Source organism: Carassius gibelio, chromosome A20 (assembly GCF_023724105.1).
Source record: "Carassius gibelio isolate Cgi1373 ecotype wild population from Czech Republic chromosome A20, carGib1.2-hapl.c, whole genome shotgun sequence".
In the NCBI taxonomy this organism is placed as follows: domain Eukaryota; kingdom Metazoa; phylum Chordata; class Actinopteri; order Cypriniformes; family Cyprinidae; genus Carassius; species Carassius gibelio.
Genome location: NC_068390.1, coordinates 17,656,009 through 17,678,534, shown reverse-complemented (window position 1 = coordinate 17,678,534; position 22,526 = coordinate 17,656,009). Strand labels below are relative to the sequence as shown.

Here is a 22,526-nt window from a genome sequence, read left to right as displayed (position 1 = left end):
TGTTAAACTGATATGGTAATATTTTTGTTGTGTACTTAATTCAAAGTGCTTTGTAGTACATCAGGGACAGTCTCTCTGGCACAACCTTGGGTAGTAATCTTGTTTATGTGGACTGCGATGATGGTGAACTCTAGGGCTGCACAATTAATCGAATATCTAACGTTAGAGGCTAAATACTAGTGGTCGATTGATATGTGTTTTTTGAGAGCCGATGCCGATATCTTGAGAAGCAAGGTGGCGAATAGCATATATACAGCCGAGTGATATATATATATATATATATATATATATATTAGTGCTGTCAAAATTAGCGCGTTAACGCATTCGATTAATTTGAAATATTTAACGCGGTTGCAGTTTTTTTTATTTCCAGTTGTGGCCTATGTGTGTTCAACGTGCAAAGAAATATGGTTAAGACCAAGGAAGGACTTTTAGACGGAAAGTTTCAGTATAAAACTCTGCCGGATTACTCTTCAGTCTGCCACAAGAAACATTACTCTTCATTTAGTATGCCACAAGAAACAGCAACATTAAAATCATGAACTCAAATGTCATTGTTTAAAAAAAAAAAAAAAACAATGACTGTAACAGTGCGTAAATCAGACCTTTCTGTAACGCTAACGTTAATAAGCTTAAACGAAAATAACGAAATAATTGTGTAGCGGAGTATTTTTTGTACACAGTGCCGCGAACTGTCAATCACTCCTGTACGCGTGCATCACTGTCCTCCTCAGCTGCAGCAACTTGCGCTCTCTCTCTTCATCAAGCTTTAAAACAAAAAGGGAACAAAAATATCATATTGTCTTTGTGCATAGGCTATAGATTAATTAGATAAATGAATATCTAAATTTGTGCCTTGCCGTCTATGGTATTTTTTTAGAACTTAGAAAAAATATGCTGCAGCCAATGAACAGCAGACAGTTTTTAATGTTTATCAGACAATAAATACTCAATATTTTGCTTTAGTATAACTCACAACGAGTTTCACACACCTTCTCCGGCCACGTTGAGTTGTTGACACTTAACAGTGGGAAAAGCGACACATGCGCTATTCACTTGTATAACTTAAGGGTGAATGGGTAATGTAGTTTCTGCTCTGGGTGGGATGAATTAGGAAGCTTGCATTGTGAAGGGCGCTCTGAAAATCGGCAGTGCAGGTAAAAGATTAAAACCTCTATTAAAACAGATGTCCAAATGAGCGTACCGGTACGCTACAAGCACGTTCTGGGCACACGGAGAGGTGGCGGTACGCTCAAGAGCTATATTTGGAAGTGGCGGTACTGAGTACTGGTGCCTACAGGCCCACTTAAAGCACTGGCAATGACTATACTTTGGAATTTTTTTGCAGTCCACTTAGAATTCAACATGGAAATCATTTTTGTTTTTTATTGGCATTGATTGTTTTGAAATTCAAATGGTACTTACATGCCTGTGTTTTTATTTCTGTAATAAATATGGCTTTCAAGACAACAGTTAATTTGGAGGATATTGATGGTTTATTGCAGGTATGTTGTTTACATGAGAAAATCTGTGTTACAAGTTAAACAAAAATTCCAATAAACAATCATATTTTGAATTTAAATAGTTTCTTTGTCTTGAGTTTACATTAATTATTTACATTTTACATTTACATATCCAAAAAGTTTCAGTCTTTTAATTGCGATTAATCGCGATTAATCGCGAATAATTGTAAAAAATTGTGCGATTAGTTATTTTTTTTTAATCGATTGACAGCACTAATATATATATATATATATGTATGTATGTATGTATGTGTGTGTGTAGGCCTGTCGTGATAGTCGATAAATCAATTAATCGCATGATAAAAAAAAATTTATTCACATTTTTCCGGACGATTTTTTTTTCCAATTCTCACAGACCTGTAAATGACAACGACGAACAAGAGAGAGAGTGTGAGCACTGTCAAAACGCTCTGTTAAAATAAAAGTCCCGTCTACCAAAATACCAGATATCGGCCAATATATCGGCCTTGGCAATATATCGGTTGACCAGTACTTAATACTGTAGAAAAGCACAACGTTTTTCAGTTAGAGTGTTTTCAGCTTGTTTATTTTCATATAAAAATATATTGTATACACTGTTTACATTTTTTTATTTTATTATTTTAAAAATATTGCACTGCGTTTAAATAAGTATTCAGAAACGCATAAAGTGCTATAATTCGTCTTTTTTCTGTTTAACTTTTATCATACTGCAGATCTAAATAGAATAGGCCTATACCCTAAATAAGGATAAATTATATTGGAACGCATCTCCAAAATAATCGCATACAAAGATGCATGTTGCCATTACAGTAGGCTGATCTGAGCCAAGCATCTCGACTGGTCTCACACAACAGGTGTTCTTGTTCCTTGGCCTGAAAGTGTGACTCAAAAATTGGTCATGTCATTAACCAGCCAAGTGAAGACGATGTACGTGTGACCGGGTGAGAGAAAGTGCCTTTTTTACAGTAAGAAGACAGTCTGGTTGTGGGATACAGGAAATGATTGTCTATTTTTTTTCTGGATTCTATTTGTATATTCAAATTGGACATTTTCACCTGAGATTTATAACCAGATTAAAGGGGGGTAAAAATGACTTTAGAAAGATGGCATCATATTATTTTATACAGTGATTGGTAGGTCTATTAGTAAAATCTTTTAACTTTGTTGCATTATATGTCAGTGGTGACAATTCAAAAATGGAAAAAAGCACTTTTCTAGTTTTTCTCTCCAAAGTTTGCATGCCTGTTCCTCAAGAAGTTTTAAAGATATCTTAATGCCCTTTTAGATTTTGGGTCTTGGTAAACTTATCTTTTGGCAACTTCATTTTTAAGGCTCTATTTGGTTCCATTTCAGCAATATTGGAATCAGTATGGCTCTTGGAGTAAATTGTTGAATTGTACACATTTTCAGTGGTCGACCTTGTACTCAGCAGATTCTTTTTTCTTTTAAATAGGAAGGTCTGAAGAACATTTTTACCCACCTGTAATCTGGCTCTGAATTTCAGGTGAAAATTGTCAATTTGACACCCTTTACAAATTAGTGGATTACTCCATGAATATACATCTGTGACGTTTAATATTTTGGCTTTCATCACTAAATTTATTGAAAAAATAAAAAATTTGAGACTGGGAAGTTTTTGAAAGTTGATTGATTTGACACAGAATGACTCTGAAGTATTTCTGTCATATTAAATAGTAGTAGACAAAACTACATCCAAAAAATATTCATCCAGATTTTTGTGACATTCCACTTTATACAGTAAATTAAATTTTTATGACTGGATTCTGTGGTTCCATTTGTTTTTTCTGCATTGCAAAAACCATACCCTACAGTTGTGCTGGTTATATGCTGGGTCTTGAATGAATGAATAAGGAATGTGCTCTTTTTAAAGGTCCAAGAAGTCTTCTTGGAAATACCCACTTCTCTGCAGTTTTGTTGAGCTTTTGAGGAGGACATTGTTTGCCTAAAAGTGGTTGTCCTTTTTGTCTGAAAGGCTGCAATTATGTGAATTGTTCTTGTGTGTTCAACACTATTGTTTTTCACCCTTGGTTTTGCAGAAAGATTCAGCCCAGTACCACTTTTCCTCCAAGCCTCCAGACATTCTTTATTCCTTCCTTGTGGTTGGAAATCCTGCCTTTTTATTTATTTTATTTTTTTAATACGACTTAGTCGTCATATTTTTTGGGACTCACTCCTTTGCTTTATCAATAAATCTTGAGTGTTTTATTAAATTTTTTTGAAGGTGTCATTGTCAACTAAAGAGGAAAAAAGACAAATTTATGTGCTATGAATGTGAGAGCTAATTGCCAAAGCATTTATTAAAACCAACCTTCCTCAGATGTGTAATGTTACACACACACACACACACACACACACACACACATGAATGCATCACCACATGATCGTTGATGTTTACATATTAGTGATGCCAACTGGTTTGCACAAAACTTGATCTGCTCAATCACAGTGAGGTAATGAAGAGAATGTCAGATGGTCTCTGGTCATTGCACCTCGTTTCTGAAACTGTCATGGTGATGCAGGCTTTGCAAAAAAGGATTTTATTGTAGTATGTGGGTGTTTGGAGCTGAGAGTAAACTCACAGCCTGTGTCTTAGTGGAGAAAAGCACTGTTGCTCATTTTACATGTGAAATAAGAATTTCTTAAAAGCAAAGCGGGGGGGAAATAGACAGCTTAATTCTAGTGGTCAAAGAGAAGGTGGGTTTAGTTTCCACACTGTTCTTTTGTTAATGTCAGTCTTTTTCTTTTTTCAGCCCTCTTTTTGTATTTAAGTTTTGTAGCTCAGTGTGTATTTTGATGCAAACTGAACCAGAACCTTTCAGGTAATTTATTAATTATTCATACAGTCCCCATTTACACATGGTTGTTGCAGGTCTCATTTGAACAGTTGTTTTCACGCCAACAGAATGTTTGTCTCCTGTTCCCAATTTTAAACTAACACGCCTGATTCAGTGTGTCAAGTGCAAACCAATTAGTGTAGTAAGGGTTCTTCAGGTTACGAGTAGAGAATGACTTGTTGAACTGCAAATGTGACATAAACGACATTTAAATGGTTACTAAGGAGTAGGAACTGTGTATATACAAAATTTTAGATTAAAATTGATATGAAATTTACTCTACTGTTTAAAAGTTTGTTGTCATTAATTGTTTATATATGTGTGTATATATATATATATATATATATATATATATATATATATATATATATATATATATATATATATATATATATATATATATTTACAAATTATATATATATTTATAATTTCAAATAACATTATCAATTTTTACTGAGATAATGTTAAATATTACTGTTTTTATTACAGAATAAATGCAACCTTGGTAAGCATAGGAAGCCAGTCAAAAATCTTGCAAACACCAGAATATTTGAATGTTATTGTGCAACGGAAAATTATTTCATATGTTATATATAAAAACTGTTATTTTCTATTACCTTGTCTTTGTCAGGGATTTGTTCTCATTGCTGTGTTAGTTATCTCTGCCCTGCACACGGTCTCACTCGTGAAGCTCGTCACAGGTATCTGTCTCATTAGCTGGTAACATGGGATCTGTCAGCCCGCGCTGTCCCCATCTGTCATACTTCAAGCTATAATTTGGCAGCTGTGTATGACTTAGCCACAGAGTTCCTCTCGGCCTTGCAGAAGCACCTGTGCTGCAACCTCCGAAATTTATTACAGCACAATTTCTGAGTGAGAGCAGACAGGAGAGGAAAAGCGCTCTCTCAAGGAATGGAAATACCCATGACCTTATCTACTGTGTGTGTGTGTGTGTGTGTGTGTTGGGGTTAGTGTGCCACCACATCCGGTTCTCCACACACCCCTTCCAGCCATCGGGAAGTCAGGACTCGGAAAGCAGATTGTCATATTTTCATCAGTGAATACACATAGTCTAGCACTATAAATGTGATTCATAAACCCAAAATGTCAAGTGATTCAGTTGGATGTCTATTGTGTCAGTCAACCGCCCTATTTGGGAATAGATTTCTTTATTTTGCTTTAGAAATAACGCTTACTTTTGCTCTTGAACTACATGCTGTCATTAAACACAGAACATTAGGTCATTTGTTTTACCTTTATCGTAATAAGCATGGTCTTTTGCTTTCACAATCCATGTTTTTTTTCCCCATCTGATATTTTTAACTCTGTACATTTATACCATGAATCTTTTACGTAACGTCTGCGTTGTCCTGAAGCATTGCTCTTCTCCCAGGGTTGCTGTTCTCCTGTGGTGCGTGTGGCAGATTATGTAGGTGTGTGTAGTCATTGGGCTTCAGCTCTCTCATTAAGGCTTACCCAGCAGCACCGCCGCTCTGCACCACAACACTCACAGATGGTTGCCAGGAAACCAAGGAAACTGACATTTCAAAGATCCTCCTGTCATATGGGAACAATGTTCATCTGTAGTGCATTAGAATTTAATCGATCAGGAATTATACGCAGTGCCACCTGCTGTATTTATATTTCACCTGTGTGACCATCAGCCCGGGTCTCATTCTGAGTTTAGTAATTGGTAATCTTACAATGTGAAAGCATAGTTTGTAAGTGTGTCAGGTGTTTTCGGTGTTAAAATACTCGCTTTAAAAATTAGTAATTTTTTTCATGTTATGGCAATATAAAAAATTGTGGTTAAAACAAATACAATAATTGTCAATGTTAAGTAAATTTTAAAACCTTGCATTATGTAAAATATGAAATATTTGAACATTTATTTTGAAATAAATAGTTAATGAAAAAGTGAAAGTTAAGAGAAAGTTGCTATAATTGAGTCGCACACAAACATAAGTAGTGACATATCAGATCTTTTTTTCCTTGTGTTGTCCGAACTAGTTATTAAAAAAAAATTAAGGGTTGTTTTATCCATTTGTTTTAGATTGGATTTGAGATGTGAGCATCACACTCAAAAATGAATGCAAGCTTGCAGTCTATTGTACATTTAGAAAACAACTAAATTTTTATTCCATGTCAACTTTTAATGAAGTCTAAAACGGAAAGTAGAGCAAAGAAATAGAAGAGTTAAATATCCGGGATCAACCAATAGGAGCTTGTCTGATCAATAGTACTGGAATTATCTGCAGTAATTTAATCTTATGTTACTAGGACAGTTCTTTTAGGTCACATGTTCGACAAGTTGTTGAATCGCTTCTCATCATCTGTGTTTATTGCACTGTTGTGTCATAATCAAAACCATCCTGCTGATATCTAGTCAGTCAGTTTGGTTTGTATTTATAGTCATGCAGTGGTTTGCCTCTCCATGGTGGTGATAGCATTGATTTATTCATGTGGCGTAATCTGCCCTTTGGCCCAGCCAAGTGTATGAACAATGTTGCAGTTACAGGCCTGCCACACTGAATTTTGCCTGGAACGGGCTATTAGGGCTGGACCAGAATATTCAATTATTCGAATATTCGTTCCATGGGTTGGCATTCGATTTTCAACTTTGAGAATCAAATATATATATATATATATATTTTTTTACACCTGGGATTTCCATGTGAGCTTGGTATTGTGCAGCATGATTATAAACCATTCTTGGCACGGTTAGTCAACTGTGCTGTTAGAGTGTGTGAGCGTGACAACGCCACTCTGTTGTCTGGCTACCAGTTTCTCCATAGGTGGCTAAGTGGAAGTGTGCTGTTTGTTCAAACATCCAAGTAAACAGCTACGCTAAGTTCAATATAAAAAACAAAAAAAATGTCTGAGACCGTTTGGTCTGTGGAGGAAGCATTATACCCATCATCGTTTATTTTATTTTTCATTTCAAGAGTTGTCTTTTATTAAACAATATCAGATAAAAAAGGCCCGTTCGGCCCGATAGTGTAAAAGCGGTTTATGAATCGCCCATGAGTGAACGTCATGATTCAGTTCACCTGGAAGAGAAGACAAAAATGCCAAAGACCTTAGCTGTGTGGAGGCACTTTAAATTGAGTGAGGAAAAGACAGAGGCAGTGTGCCAGATATGCGCCTACCACAACAGCACATTAAGTTTGAAGAATCACCTGAGTTCTGGAAATAGTATGCCTATAGTTTATTGTTGGTGTAAAAACAAAAATGCTACTTTTATAAACCATGTTAATCATTAATTTTACACATGAAAAAAATGTGCACTTAATTTGCTTGGAAAAATACTTGCGAATTTGGCAGTCATTAAAAAACGTACAGCAGCCCAGCCTATTAATAATTTGTCTATATTGAAAGTATTGCTCTTAACAGACCTGCGTGTTTTGTTTCACTAGTGCATCATTCTCGGAGCGTATAAGCCTTGTCTGCATGAGCTTCCAGCTCGTGCTGTTCTCCAGTTTATTACAAGTTTATTCATTCTGAACGTGTTGCCTGTTCATATTGCACCAAAATGTGACACTGAACTCCCTTGGGTCTGCAGCAACACACCCGCTACATGTGAATTCAATTGGACAAACGCTTCTTGACATAATTAAAATGCAAACAGAACAGAAAATGTTCAGCCTCCTCCCTCCGAAGTGTTGATTTCTACCGAAGCTTCGAAGCTGAAAAAATATATTCAAACAAAGAGATATTATCTGACCACTTTTCTTTTTAATGATTCTCATGGAAAATTATGTTACTTAGATAACCAAAGGAAACAATTTTATGTTTTTCTTTTCTTGGTACTTGTTGTATCTCACATGTCACTCACCTCTCATTAGAAATCACTCAAGCATTAGGCACATTTCCTTTAATGTCCGAGATGCTGTGTGGTTAAGATTGTTGCCATCTTAGAGCTTTGTCTCTTCCATGGCTCTTCTATTTACCTCTCTATTTATTTTCCTATTTTAACCATCACGATATCTGCTTTGGTTACCGTATTCTTAGACTGTCTTCATTTTTCTCTGTTTCAGTTCTGCATAAAGGGATGAGAGGAGGAAGGTCAGATCCCCTAATGGTCAGCATACATGCCCGATTCAGGCTCACTTTAAAGTTCACTTTCATCGTGCAATTGTCTGTCCTCCTTTCTCTGGCCTCTCCAGCTGAGTGGCTGTCCATGTTCCGAAAACTTGGTTATTTCAGTTACATCGCGGGCATGCTCCAGTGCTGAGCTCCGTACCATGACCAGTCTAAAGCGTTCACAGACCGAACGCTCTGTGGGCGGCTCTGTTCCCGCCACTGATGAGTTTTATACTCGCCGTCTGCGCTTGCCCAATGGAGGTGCTCCGCCCCCTCGCAGCGAGAGCACCCACTTGACCGGGACACCCGGAGTTCCCAAAATGGGTGTTCGAGCACGGGTCGCCGACTGGCCCCCCAGGAAAGATGGTGGCAGTGGAGGAAGTGGAGGAGGGGGTGGAAATGGAGGTGGTGTGTGGCACATCACAGTGGAGACGGATTCCCCTTCCACCACCACAGGTAGTGCCCAGAGCAACTTGTCAAGCAAGCTCGGTCACCTGATCAGCCCTCAGGATTCATCCATGCTACGTAACATTCACAACACACTGAAAAACAAGATGCATAGCAAAGGCAAAGACAATCGCTTTCTCTCCCCCGATGGGTATCTCGGGTCGCCCCGGAAGGGTATGCGGCGTATACGGCAGCGCAGCAACAGCGACATAACCATAAGTGAACTAGACGGTGATGGTGGCGAGGGATGGTCTTTCTCCGGATGGACGCCCATGCATCGAGAGTATGGTAGTACCTCATCAATCGATAAGCATGGTGTGTCTGGCGAAAGCTTCTTCGATATGCTCAAAGGCTACCAGACCGATGCTCCAGACCAGCGCAGCCCTGCCCCTGAAAAGTTAAGCGAGTTGCTGACAGTAGCTCATAAACAATCTGCCCTCGACTTACCTGATGGACCTCTTGGTCCTTCTCGTGGCAGTCCCGCCAGTCGCCTGAAAGAAAGAGAAAAACACATGAAGAGGCGTTCGAAGTCAGAGACTGGTGGAGAATCTATATTCCGCAAGCTACGTAGCGTCAAAGCTGAAGGTGATTCGTCACGTGCGGGTTCCGACGCAGAGGATGGAAAGTCCGATGACGTGGGTCCTCCTCCTAAACCATGGGTTTGCCAGAAAGGTTTCGCACACTTTGATATCCAGAGTATTCTGTTTGACCTGAACGAGGCTGTGCAGAGTCGGCAAAGTGCTGTGAAGCGGAAGAACACCACCACTGGTGCCTCCGCTGCAGCCGCGGCCTCTGCTTCCAACACGTCCTCTCTCTCTTCCACCCAAAGCGGAGCTTACGGCTCCCCCTGTGGCAGCCAGGAAGAGCTCAGCATTAAGGATGGGCCTTCTCTTGACTCCGGTGATGACAAAAGCAATGATTTGGTTCTCAGCTGCCCATGTTTCCGTAATGAAATTGGTGGTGAAGGAGAGCGGAACATCAGCCCTTCGAAACAGGGCAGTATCGGCAGTGGTGCCTCTAGCTCTTCAAGAGATGAAGAAGGGTCCCCTGAAAGAGCTCCCAACACCCATTTTAGCAATGCAGGGGTGGCTGTTCTTGAAGCCCCCAAGGATGGCAAGAGTCTCCACCATGACCGTGGAAAGAGCAACATAGTTGAACATGTGGACTTGGGTGCTTATTATTACAGGAAGTACTTCTATTTGAGAGGTAAGTGTCAACATTTTGCTGTAATGATATACTGGTATGATTTCTCAATGGAGATGTTCATGCGAATCATGCTTGTGTATGGCAGATTAGGAGTGCCACTCCACATGAAAAGGAATCGATTATCAGTTGATTAATTAAAAAATAAGATGTAAATAAATAACTTTTTTGAATTGACAAATGCAAGCATATTTAAAACGCAGATATATTTAATATTTATTTCATGTTTAAATATGTAGTTAAATCTGTTGCTACTTCAGTTACATCAACTGTTGCTTTATATTTTGTAACTGACCCTAATGCAAATTCTGTGTTATGTAATTTGTTATGGCACCTGTTTACATTGCTGCTATTCTTTAAATTATTGAATCATTAATTGAAAAATTATTAAAATCCTCAGAGCACTGGAACTACTTAGGTGTCGATGAGACACTGGGACCCGTAGCTGTCAGCATTCGTCGGGAAAAACTGGAAGATCACAAAGAGCACGGCCAGCAATACAACTACAGAATCATCTTCAGAACCAGTGGGGTGAGCACTCATTTACAATGCCAACTACCATTGACACATATAGTTGCAGCATCTAAATGCAACCTGCATCTTCGTACCTGCACAGAAAGAGTTAATAAATGAGCAGTTAGCGGTGAGTGAGATCCAGGTCTGACGCCCACTGCTATCTTATGTAACATGCTTGGATGCGAGTTCTCTTTGCTAGAGCTTGGCACAGATCACACTGTGCTCTGAATGGCTCATCACCATACTTCTTTTCAGTCACACCGCTTTTGACGGCAGCTTTAAATGGACAGATCTCTCTAATTATATAAAAAAAGGCTCTTAAATGTGACCTCAGCCTTTGGCATCATTTATAGAAACTGCTTATGATTCACATGCATTCTAATGGGACTTAATAGCTTTGTGACTAAGTTGACGCTCATCCCAACATTGCAATCTTTCCACTGCTATTTTGAGACAGGCAGGTGGGCAGACATGGTTTAGCTTAGTATAAAACTTTTGTCTCTGAATCATAATGAGCAGGTACTAAAAGACTGTAATATGTTGGGTTCTGGAGTACCAAGTACTAATTTTCTCAGAAAATCATATAACCGTATTTAACACCCACTCCTCGGTTCACACCTGTAATTTACAAATGTATACAGATAATTGTATATATATATGCCTAGTCGCCTACACATATTTAAAACAATAATACAATGACATTTCTGTTATATCTCTAAACTTCTGTCTATAGTTAACAAACTTACGGGGCTCCATTTTGGAGGATGCTGTGCCCTCCACCTCCAAGCATGGCTTGGCTCGAGGCCTGCCTCTGAAGGAGGTGTTGGAGTACCTCGTACCCGAGCTCAATGCCCACTGCCTCCGTCTTGCTCTCAACACACCGAAGGTCACAGAGCAGCTGATGAAACTGGACGAGCAGGGGGTATTATGATCTTACGTTTCCTTAACATTATGCATTATGCATGTACGATAAACTGGGCTGTCAGTCTTTTCATTTTTTTATCATAGTTTTTTTAAATATAATTTTGGTTATGACTGCAAAGTGAAAAATTACATCCCCACAGAGCAAGTTTTCACTGCACATAATATATACAATATGTCCACCACAATAAATCATTTTAATAGTTTAATCACCAAAGGTAAATAAATTGAAATATCATTTTAAAGGCATATTTAGAGTGGGAACTTGTATTCATATGCACATGTTTATATATACAGTATTGTTCAAAATAATAGCAGTACAATGTGACTAACCAGAATAATCAAGGTTTTTCGTATATTTTTTTATTGCTACGTGGCAAACAAGTTACCAGTAGGTTCAGTAGATTCTCAGAAAACAAATGAGACCCAGCATTCATGATATGCACGCTCTTAAGGCTGTGCAATTGGGCAATTAGTTGAATTAGTTGAAAGGGGTGTGTTCAAAAAAATAGCAGTGTGGCATTCAATCACTGAGGTCATCAATTTTGTGAAGAAACAGGTGTGAATCAGGTGGCCCCTATTTAAGGATGAAGCCAACACTTGTTGAACATGCATTTGAAAGCTGAGGAAAATGGGTCGTTCAAGACATTGTTCAGAAGAACAGCGTACTTTGATTAAAAAGTTGATTAGAGAGGGCAAAACCTATAAAGAGGTGCAAAAAATGATAGGCTGTTCAGCTAAAATGATCTCCAATGCCTTAAAATGGAGAGCAAAACCAGAGAGACGTGGAAGAAAACGGAAGACAACCATCAAAATGGATAGAAGAATAACCAGAATGGCAAAGGCTCAGCCAATGATCACCTCCAGGATGATCAAAGACAGTCTGGAGTTACCTGTAAGTACTGTGACAGTTAGAAGACGTCTGTGTGAAGCTAATCTATTTTCAAGAATCCCCCGCAAAGTCCCTCTGTTAAAAAAAAGGCATGTGCAGAAGAGGTTACAATTTGCCAAAGAACACATCAACTGGCCTAAAGAGAAATGGAGGAACATTTTGTGGACTGATGAGAGTAAAATTGTTCTTTTTGGGTCCAAGGGCCACAGGCAGTTTGTGAGACGACCCCCAAACTCTGAATTCAAGCCACAGTACACAGTGAAGACAGTGAAGCATGGAGGTGCAAGCATCATGATATGGGCATGTTTCTCCTACTATGGTGTTGGGCCTATTTATCGCATACCAGGGATCATGGATCAGTTTGCATATGTTAAAATACTTGAAGAGGTCATGTTGCCCTATGCTGAAGAGGACATGCCCTTGAAATGGTTGTTTCAACAAGACAATGACCCAAAACACACTAGTAAACGGGCAAAGTCTTGGTTCCAAACCAACAAAATTAATGTTATGGAGTGGCCAGCCCAATCTCCAGACCTTAATCCAATTGAGAACTTGTGGGGTGATATCAAAAATGCTGTTTCTGAAGCAAAACCAAGAAATGTGAATGAATTGTGGAATGTTGTTAAAGAATCATGGAGTTGAATAACAGCTGAGAGGTGCCACAAGTTGGTTGACTCCATGCCACACAGATGTCAAGCAGTTTTAAAAAACTGTGGTCATACAACTAAATATTAGTTTAGTGATTCACAGGATTGCTAAATCCCAGAAAAGAAAAATGTTTGTACAAAATAGTTTTGAGTTTGTACAGTCAAAGGTAGACACTGGTATTTTTTTGAACACACCCCTTTCAACTAATTGCCCAATTGCACAGCCTTAAGAGCGTGCACATCATGAATGCTGGGTCTTGTTTGTTTTCTGACAATCTACTGAACCTACTGGTAACTTGTTTGCCACGTAGCAATAAAAAATATACTAAAAACCTTGATTATTCTGGTTAGTCACATTGTACTGCTATTATTTTGAACAATACTGTACAACCTGCTCTATCATTACTAAACTCTCATTGATTTTCACTATATTGATTTAAAAATCTTGCCATATTTGTTATGTTATATTCATTGATATATTATGCATATGTGCATATTTTATGTATAATATGTTTATTTATTTGACTTATTTTCATCTTTTGTTCCCATTAAAGCAAAATTTTTTAGAAACAGTTAATTTAGATAAAATTTGAATGAAATAAAAATACATTTGCAAATGCACAGAAAAATACATTTTTGTTCTAATTAATAATTTTCTTAATTTTTTTTTATTTTTTCATAATTTATTTATTACTAATTTTCAATAGACAATTATATTTTTTAAAGAATGTGAAGTTATTTCACATATGCTAATCCTTTGTTGTTCTGCCCAAATAACAAGACTATATTGACACCCATTATTCCTGTTTTTGATGGTCTAATAGTCTTTATTTGTTCTGCAGCTCAGTTTCCAGCTGAAGGTGGGAATCATGTACTGTCAGGCCGGCCAGAGCACCGAGGAGGAGATGTACAATAATGAGGCAGCAGGTCCCGTCCTAGAAGAGTTCCTGCAGTTGCTGGGGGAAAGGGTGCGCCTAAAGGGTTTTTCTAAGTACCGTGCCCAACTGGACACTAAAAGTGAGTCTTATCATCTTGAAGGTTTATTTAATTGACACTGATCACTGTGTGATCAAAACAGCATGTAGCTAAAGGGGCAAAACAGCTATTAAATCTCAGACCTCCTGTCATGTCAGTCTAGCAGTTTATAGGGCCAGTTAATTAATTCTAACAGGATCACACTCAATTAAGTCTGCAGCACATTTTAAATGCGTCACTCCACTGTCAGCAGTTTATTGACAACTGGAGTTTGTGATTAAATGGGAATGGATATAAACACCAACAATCATCTCCTGTTCTATCCTCTACTTTGTTTCAATTTGAACCGAGTTGCCCTTATTTGAGAGCAAGTCATGCGTCCCGTGCCTGGCAGCCGTGCTCCACCTCTCCCCTGAGACCTAAGGAATATTGTCTCTGATCACATGCATGTTTTTAATTCCATTTATCAGACTTGACATTTTTCCCCTTACATTGCCCTCACCACTGCTAGTGCGGCCGAGAAGGGCGGCAGAGTTGAAAAGCTTTGATCTCAGTTTGACTGATTAGGGCATGGTCTCGGAGTCAGGTGGAGTATAGAGTATAGATCGGGAAGGAGGGACTGAGGAGAAGATGATTTTTGTACCGCCATGCTTCTGTGGCCATGGCCCAGAGTGCCAATTGCAGTATCCTGTTTGTGAACATTTGAAAAAAAGGGTCCTATAAAAGAGTGGAAACCATATTTTGCCTTAACAAGTCAAGGAGTGTTAAATAAATGAGTCTGGTTGATCAAAGGCTTTAGAATGCATATCCCCTTCAGACCAAACAGAAATCCTTCATTGTTTAAGAAAAGAAAAGCAGGTGGTCATATAAAAGCTGTGTATGAAAAGTTAATGTGAGCTTTTTCTTGCAGCGGACTCTACCGGAACACATTCTTTGTACACAAATTTTAAAGACTATGAGATCATGTTCCATGTGTCTACAATGCTGCCCTACACGCCCAATAACAAACAGCAGGTAAGCTGTCCAAAAATTGTTAAACTATTACATACACCACTATTTAAATGTTTGTGGTCGGAAGTTAATTAATACTTATATGCAGCAAGAACTCATTAAAGTGATATTTTTATTTCAAAAGCAGTTCTTCTGAACTTTTTCTTTTAAACTTTAAAATTTAAGCTTTTTTCAGAAACCTTTTTAACAACACTGCATACTCCAGAATTTTGACCAATAGTTTATACTGATTTATGTTGTTTGTGATTTATAGCTGTTAAGGAAAAGACATATTGGAAACGACATCGTCACAATCGTGTTTCAAGAGCCTGGAGCAAAACCCTTTAGCCCCAAGAACATCCGCTCACACTTTCAGCATGTCTTTGTGGTTGTACGAGCACATAACCCATGCTCCGAAGACACCTGCTATAGGTGAGTAAATTGGACATTTTTAGCTGCAAAACTTCACACTGTTTAAATTCTATGTGGATTTTTGAAATTATTGTAGTTGGTAAAGGTGCTTTTTGCATCAACACCACACATGATGACTTTCAGTCTGTGGTAGTAGTAGTGCTCAAGACTATGATACAGTCAAACCAATTTAAACTAGTGTTGTAATGAGTCAGTTGAAGAGACTCATACAAATCATTCTACAGAATCATTAACTTACTAGATCAGAGCAGTTACTGAATTAACATCTGACTCTTTTACTTGACTCAAGACCTGCTGTGTGTATTTAACCCTCTATGGACCACATTATGAAATGAGGTTTGCGAGGCTTAAAAAGTCCCATGATACATATTAACGAGTGGAGTTTGTATTCCTGGGTTGATGGATTTTCTTTTGAAACTCAGGTGGGACATTGAAGTCATTGTTTTTAGGCTATAATTGCATCACACCATGAATACGATTGGTTTGTAGATGTTGGTGTTATTGTATTGGGACATTGTCATTCCCAAGAGCATTTAATTGGACACAAATCTGTGTAGTAATCAATATTTTTGGTCTGTTTTTCTGGAATAGAAAGACTGCAAATTGTAAATGCATTTTTGTGCTGAATTTGTTTGCCTTTTAGTTGTCAAAGCTGGTAGACTTGAACTAAAAGTTGTTCATATAACACTTTTTTTTTTTTTTGATCAAAAAACAGTAAAACTCTAAAACTGTTAAATATGATTTCAAATCAACAAAGTGGTGTTGTTTTTGGTTTTATTTTTGGACAAATGGGTTTTCTTCCCGCCCGTGGTGGGTTATGTTCTTGCCTGATATCCTCTGGCCAGCTTATTATTCTTGTCGTACAGCACATTACCCAGGAGATCGCTGCTCTTAACCACTTCAAATGAGCTAGGCCCGCTTAATTTCCTTCACGCCTACTGGGGGCTGTTTATCAGTAGGATTTGTTGATCGTTGTATTGCTTGCAGTCCAACCTCGAAAGTGCTACTATGAGTCAAACAAAAGAAAATGTGTGCTTATTTGAACCGAACAGGCAACAAATATCATGTTGATTATTGATATCTTTATTGTGCCTTACTCCCTTAAATGTGCCATAGGATGAATTGATACAATATTTTAAATTGTTTTTAAAAGTTTTATAATTTTTATCTCAATAATTTTATAGCTTGTTGTAATTGCCACTTTTAGGGTATGAGGTATTTTTTTGTTTATCCCCTTTGAATGAAAATGAGCTGCTGCTCCTGGCTCCCTTTTCAGATGAGTGCGGAGCTCAGTGTTGCCAAGTCCATGGTTTTCCCATGGATTTAAGTGACCTCAATAATGTGAGATTTAGCCTCTAAAACAGTGGTTCCCAACCTTTTTCAACTCGCGGCCCACACAACCAAACACATATGTTTGCGCGGCCCACTTCAAAAAAATTAACTGACCCCGCTATTGTTGGGTTAATAACTTAGTACTCAGAAGCTAGATTTTAAACTATATTTATTGAATAAACTAGGGCTGTGCGATATGGACAAAAAAAAAAAAAAATATCGCGATTTTTTTTTAATCAATTTTGCAATTGTGACACACACCGATATGCTTTTACAGTCATAAATGCATTCAGGATTAATTTGAAACATATTTCCAATAGAAAACCAATCAGAGCTTTATCAAAAAGTTGTAACATCTCTAGAACAGACATAAGTTAAAATTATCACTATAGTGAAGATGTAAAAAAATGTATAGACTTGTGGCAAAAAAAAAAACTAAATCCTGTATACAGGGACTTTTTTTTATTTTTTGCCATGCATTGTTCATAGAGCTCATTAATTGTAGCGGTGCCTCAGGTGTTTGCAGTGTGTATACAGTATGTGTATGCGGTCAGCAGTGAGAGCGCATAAATATAACGCGAAAGCACATTAAAATAATGCACGAGTGCGAATCTCTCTGTTCGCAGCAGATTTCCTTTGCTCTTTTACCGCAGTGAGAACGCTCTGATCCGTCAACATTGGCTCAGAAAAAAGGCGCATCACAGACAGTGTGTGAACCTGGAGTTAGGCATATGCCCAGTCTCTGTTCTCGCGCTAGGCTGATGGGATCGGATACGGGAGGTCAGGGCCGCGGAAAATTGTATTATAAAGCGATTTAGAAATTGCGCACGCTCAAATCGTGATTTTAGGACGTTTTCTTTTAATCGCACAGCCCTAGAATGGACTGGAAATGAACAGAAAATAATTGGCGGCCCACCTGCAATACCACAGGTTGAAAACCACTGCTCTAAAATGTGAATTTTACCAGGGAAATCCCACCAAAAACTTGTATTTTACCCCACCATAATGTGTTTTTTATTAGGGATCCCCCTCAAAATAAAATTGGGATAGTTTTGAGTAGAAATTGGGTGGGTTTGTTCTTAAAACCTGGCAACCCAGGTGGAGCTTAAAGAGCTCATGCTCACGGGCATACCGGTGTTACGGTTTAACTGGTGGTGACCTTGTTACTGACCTTTTTAACTACCAAATTCCTATTCAAGATCATTCTGGTAGGATGTGAAAGCAGCATTGGTGTAAACGGGCAGAGACAATGGTAGCTTTAGTAACATTAGCCTTACAAAGAGTCAAGAAGCTCTTTTGGAAAACAAAATATGACGCGTGATGCTGGTCTGTAGTCTGGATGTTTGTGCACGAAGCATTGGTATCGATCCCTCTTTCAGAAGCAATCTTCGCACAACTCCAGCATTGAACTGACCCTCGTTTGTGAGGCAGTCCGGTGTAAAATGTTAGGCTTCCGGGACATTTCCTATTAACCACCGTGTCCCCAGCTGTCTATGGAGACTCCTATGTTCGTTGGTTCATCCCAACACACAACACTTTTAATGGCTCTTTGGCACTGACATTCATTGTACCTCCAGCAGCTACAGCAAGAGAACAGTAATGGTGGACCGCAGCTTCTCACTCAGGGCTGTGTATATGCTAATAGGGCAGAGAGCGAAGAAAGAGTACTGTTAGTGTGGAGAGGCTGTTTATTAATTATTGGCAATATAAAACAATGAGTGGGTGGATTTTACCATTATAGGCTGGTTGTTTTCACACACTGCAGCCGCACAACTGTAAAAACACCTTATAAAAGTTATTTTTTCATTCTATGGCACCTTTAATCTTTCACTCACATACTTGCTCACTTTTTCTCTCCCTTGCTTGCTTTGTTTTGCCTCATGAAACGAACAGAGGTTTTAATTGCTCATGGGTCTCATTGTATGTTGTCTTAATTATACCCAGTAGGGAGCCTCATCACTGTTCAGCTCTGAAAGTACAGAAGTTACAAAGGCCCATCCTGGCCGAACTTCTCTGAAACAATAAGCTAGACTGAGCACACAACAAACGAGAGGGCTCCCTGCACACCGTTGCCAACTGTCCTGGTATGCGAGTGGCTTTATGGGGGCTTGCCGCTTAAACCCGACAACCCTTCTCCTCCTTCCCTGACAGACTCCCTCCCTCTCGTCGCCCCTTCATTCGCTCTGTGAATTCTTTTCGTGAGCTTTAATTTTCCTGTGGTCACTTATGCCGTATTAATCTGCTTTGACCGTTTAGACAAGAATTGGAATGGAAGTCAGGAAGTGGAGCAGGTGGGTTCAGGGGGTCTCGATTTTTCACTTTTGAATGTGTAGCGTGGCTGTTTAATTGTGTTAAGGTGAAAGGCCAGTTAAAAACTGTGATTAAAGGTGTTTATGGAGAGCGTTAATGATTTATATGCCCTCCTGTTGTTTTATTGGCTGCTGTTGGTTGTACTGAAGTGGTTAACACTGTACACTGGAGACCTATAATTTTGGCAGACAACCTCTCAGCCACCAGTGAAATGGCAAGGTAGATCGTAAAGTGGTACCAAGTGGAAGGTGTTAATGCTTTTTTGCATAACTATTTTCCTGCATCTCTATTGCGACGCCGCTGAGTCTACGGTGTCACAGAAAAAAACAATTATGGTTTTGTGAGGGTGCAGTCTGAATTAAATATGATGGAATATGCAGACATTGGTAGCTCAAAACATTTTTGAAGTAGTTGAAATATTTCATAAACTTTTATAGAGATTTATAAAGTTTTATGAGTGACGTCTTATAATTCTATGGACATTTGTTAAAGGTTCCTTATTGGACTGATAATAATAAGGATTATAAACTCTTAAATGAGACAAAATCAGCACAAAGATTTGATTTATTATTACTTCCCATTGCGTCATCTTTGCAGTGTAGTTCAATTCATGAAAAAATTGGTCAAAAAGACCCTAACAAATTCAAACAAAATCAAACAAATTTCTGTCAAGAGTACAATACCATTCAAAAGTTAGCTTTTTTTTTTAAAGAAATAATACTTTTTATTCAGCAAGGATGCATTCAATTGATCAGATGTGATGTTTAAATATTTAATGACCGTAAAAGACATTTTACGATGTTACAAATGACTTTTAAGTTTAAGTGAATCATTTAATAAGAAATGTTTCATTACTCCAAATCGGCATATTAAAATAATTTCTGAAGGAGTGATGGCTGCTAAAAATTCTGCTTTAAATTACATTTTTAAATATATTAAATTACAAACAGTATTTTACTTAGTGGTCATATGTTGCTGCTAAAAAGAACATTATTTTATGTATTTGGTGTAATGAAATGTGTTAATGCGTTTTAAGGTTAAAATAATTATTGTTTCTCCTCTATGCCCTGCCTTTCTGAAACACATCAATTTTTACAAAGCTCATCAGTTTGAAAGCGAGGTGTGCTGTGATTGGCCAGCTATCCAGTGCATTGTGATTGGCTAAATACCTCAAGCGTGTGACAGACATGTTATTCCCCTTACCATATTGTGTCCACAGTCCGCCGGAGAGACTAGACTCAAACATTAAACCCCATTATAAACATGATATAAACATGATTTCTAGTCGTGTCCTCATTTGGAAGGCCAAACAAAGTAGTTTCGCTTTCTCAATAAAACAGCGTCACACAACGCGGCCTTGAGCGAGCCATGACCTAGAGTGAACGGAGGCTCACAGTGAAACACACAGCATCTCTACGAAATGGTGCGGGCAACAACAATACTACAGAGTGAATAAAAGATATGCCTTATTTCTTTGCGTGAACATCTGGGCGGCATTATGTAAATCTTCCCACATAGTGACGTAGAGATGTGGGGAGCGTTTAAATGAGCCCTTTTAGCGTGGCGTGGAAGGGTCTGAATTTTTATAAAGTACATTTCTTTGGATTTGAGACTTAAGTGAAACTTTACAGATCTTCATATGCACCAAGAGCTTGTAACACTCCAAAGAGAAAGGAAAAATTTAAATCGCATCATATGACCCCTTTAAAGAAATGATTACATGTTACTGTAAACTTATTTATTTTAACAAAACCTTGAATTTTATACAGGAAATCAGGGTATCAAGATTGGGTTTGTCCTTTGAACACGTTTACAGTATGTGAGAACTCTGCTCTGTGTATGCGATACTTGTACACCTGTGTATTTCTGAGTGGGTCAGGGTATTATTTGCTTGTGTGGAGGTTCTTTGATTCCTTGCTGTGGGCAGTGGATGCTCCACCAACCCACACGCTGTGTATTTATACTTCAGATAAGTAATCCAGTTTTGCCTCTCCACCTAAGCCAAGGGGGTCGGCTACAACAATAAAGTCAGCCCGCTTGCTGTTAGTCACTGAATAACCGCTCAATGCCTAGAAGTGGATTATGTTTGGATGGAATATGCACTGCTCTATTCTGGCTTTTGAAAAATGTTGATGACTGTTATTGTCCACACTATCATACAGAGTTTTGTTTTTGTATATCACTGGTGAAGCACAACTGTGGGTTTTTGGTCGGCTTTATGCTTAAACAATATAATGCAGATATTTAAAATAATAGAGCAATTGCAGAAAGAATTTTGTAGGTTTTACTACTGTGGTAAGTTGGTTAACACTTGGCTATACCTTGTTTTTTTTTTAATCGAACCATGGTAATGCCATCTTGTTCACAGATGAGATGTGAAAATGTGCTTCAAACGATACCAAGTGTGACAGAGGACTCTGTCAATTATGGTAAACACACATCCCATTAACACTTGCAGCAGTTTAACACTTCCATTTGCTAAAAACTCTTTCCTCACCGCTTGCCAATAACAAGCATTAAAAAGTTATTTCAGTGTTTGTTAGATGGGAGAGATTTAAAATAAGCTGTTACAAAACCAAAATATCATGATGTTTGGTTGCACTTTATTTTACAGTACGTGTACTAACATGTACTTATAGTGTACTTGCAGTGTATTTATCTAAGAAAGTTCTGGTAATACAAGGTTACTACACGGGGTAGGGTTAGGTTTTGGGGTAGGTTCGGGGTTAGTACCTAGTTATTACATAGTTATTGTAATTACTATAATAAGTACATAGTATGTACATGAGGAACAGGACTGTAAAATAAAGTGCTACCTGATGTTTGTTATAGGGTGTTTCGTGGTAATACCATTATATTGTTTTGAAATGCCTGGTATTATCAGGTAAATACAGTACCACGATATATGATTATGATCATCATTAATTACCATGGTGTATATAAAGGGCCTGTTTAACAGTTTTTATCGGTCACAAGGGTGACTAATTTATGGCTGGATTATTGTGAGAATCAGGCCAGGAAACTTCTGGTTACCAGTCTCAGTCTTCACCAAGTCTGTGTTATTTATCCCTGCAGGTGAAGAGAAAGAGAAACAATATTACTGAATTAGATATCAACAAGTTATTCATCTCAGTCCGTTCTTCAGCTAGCTGCTGGTACTGCGGGAGAGAAGTTTATGTTGTAATGAATTTGCAAGCTCATTTTTCTACCACACACGTACATGTTCCCCTCAGTGTTTTTACAGATGAATCCCACGCACACACAGCAGTACTTTGTTTGCACCCCCCCCCCCCCCCCCCCACTTCACACACACACACCAACTTCTGGGCCTCACTGTTCTTTGTCTTCCTCCTCCAGTATCACTTTAGGTTGAGGTAGTGGCTCTCTTCGGTCCAACCTCATTACTGCTATGCCTGGC

General features: G+C 38.3%; 1 protein-coding gene across 4 annotated transcripts in view; it reads left to right on the top strand.

The window, feature by feature from the left end:
• The window catches only part of LOC127938756 (signal-induced proliferation-associated 1-like protein 1), a 79,564-nt gene that overhangs the window by 41,542 nt on the left and 15,496 nt on the right, over window positions 1–22,526 (top strand). For all 4 annotated transcript variants that reach the window (XM_052535597.1, XM_052535599.1, XM_052535600.1 and 1 more), the window contains exons 2-7: window positions 8,398–10,096; window positions 10,494–10,624; window positions 11,343–11,531; window positions 13,912–14,086; window positions 14,955–15,058; window positions 15,309–15,466. In XM_052535597.1, the coding sequence (XP_052391557.1) occupies window positions 8,605–10,096; window positions 10,494–10,624; window positions 11,343–11,531; window positions 13,912–14,086; window positions 14,955–15,058; window positions 15,309–15,466 (2,249 nt within the window). In that variant the 5' untranslated portion in view covers window positions 8,398–8,604. The remainder of the gene's footprint in view (window positions 1–8,397; window positions 10,097–10,493; window positions 10,625–11,342; window positions 11,532–13,911; window positions 14,087–14,954; window positions 15,059–15,308; window positions 15,467–22,526) is intronic.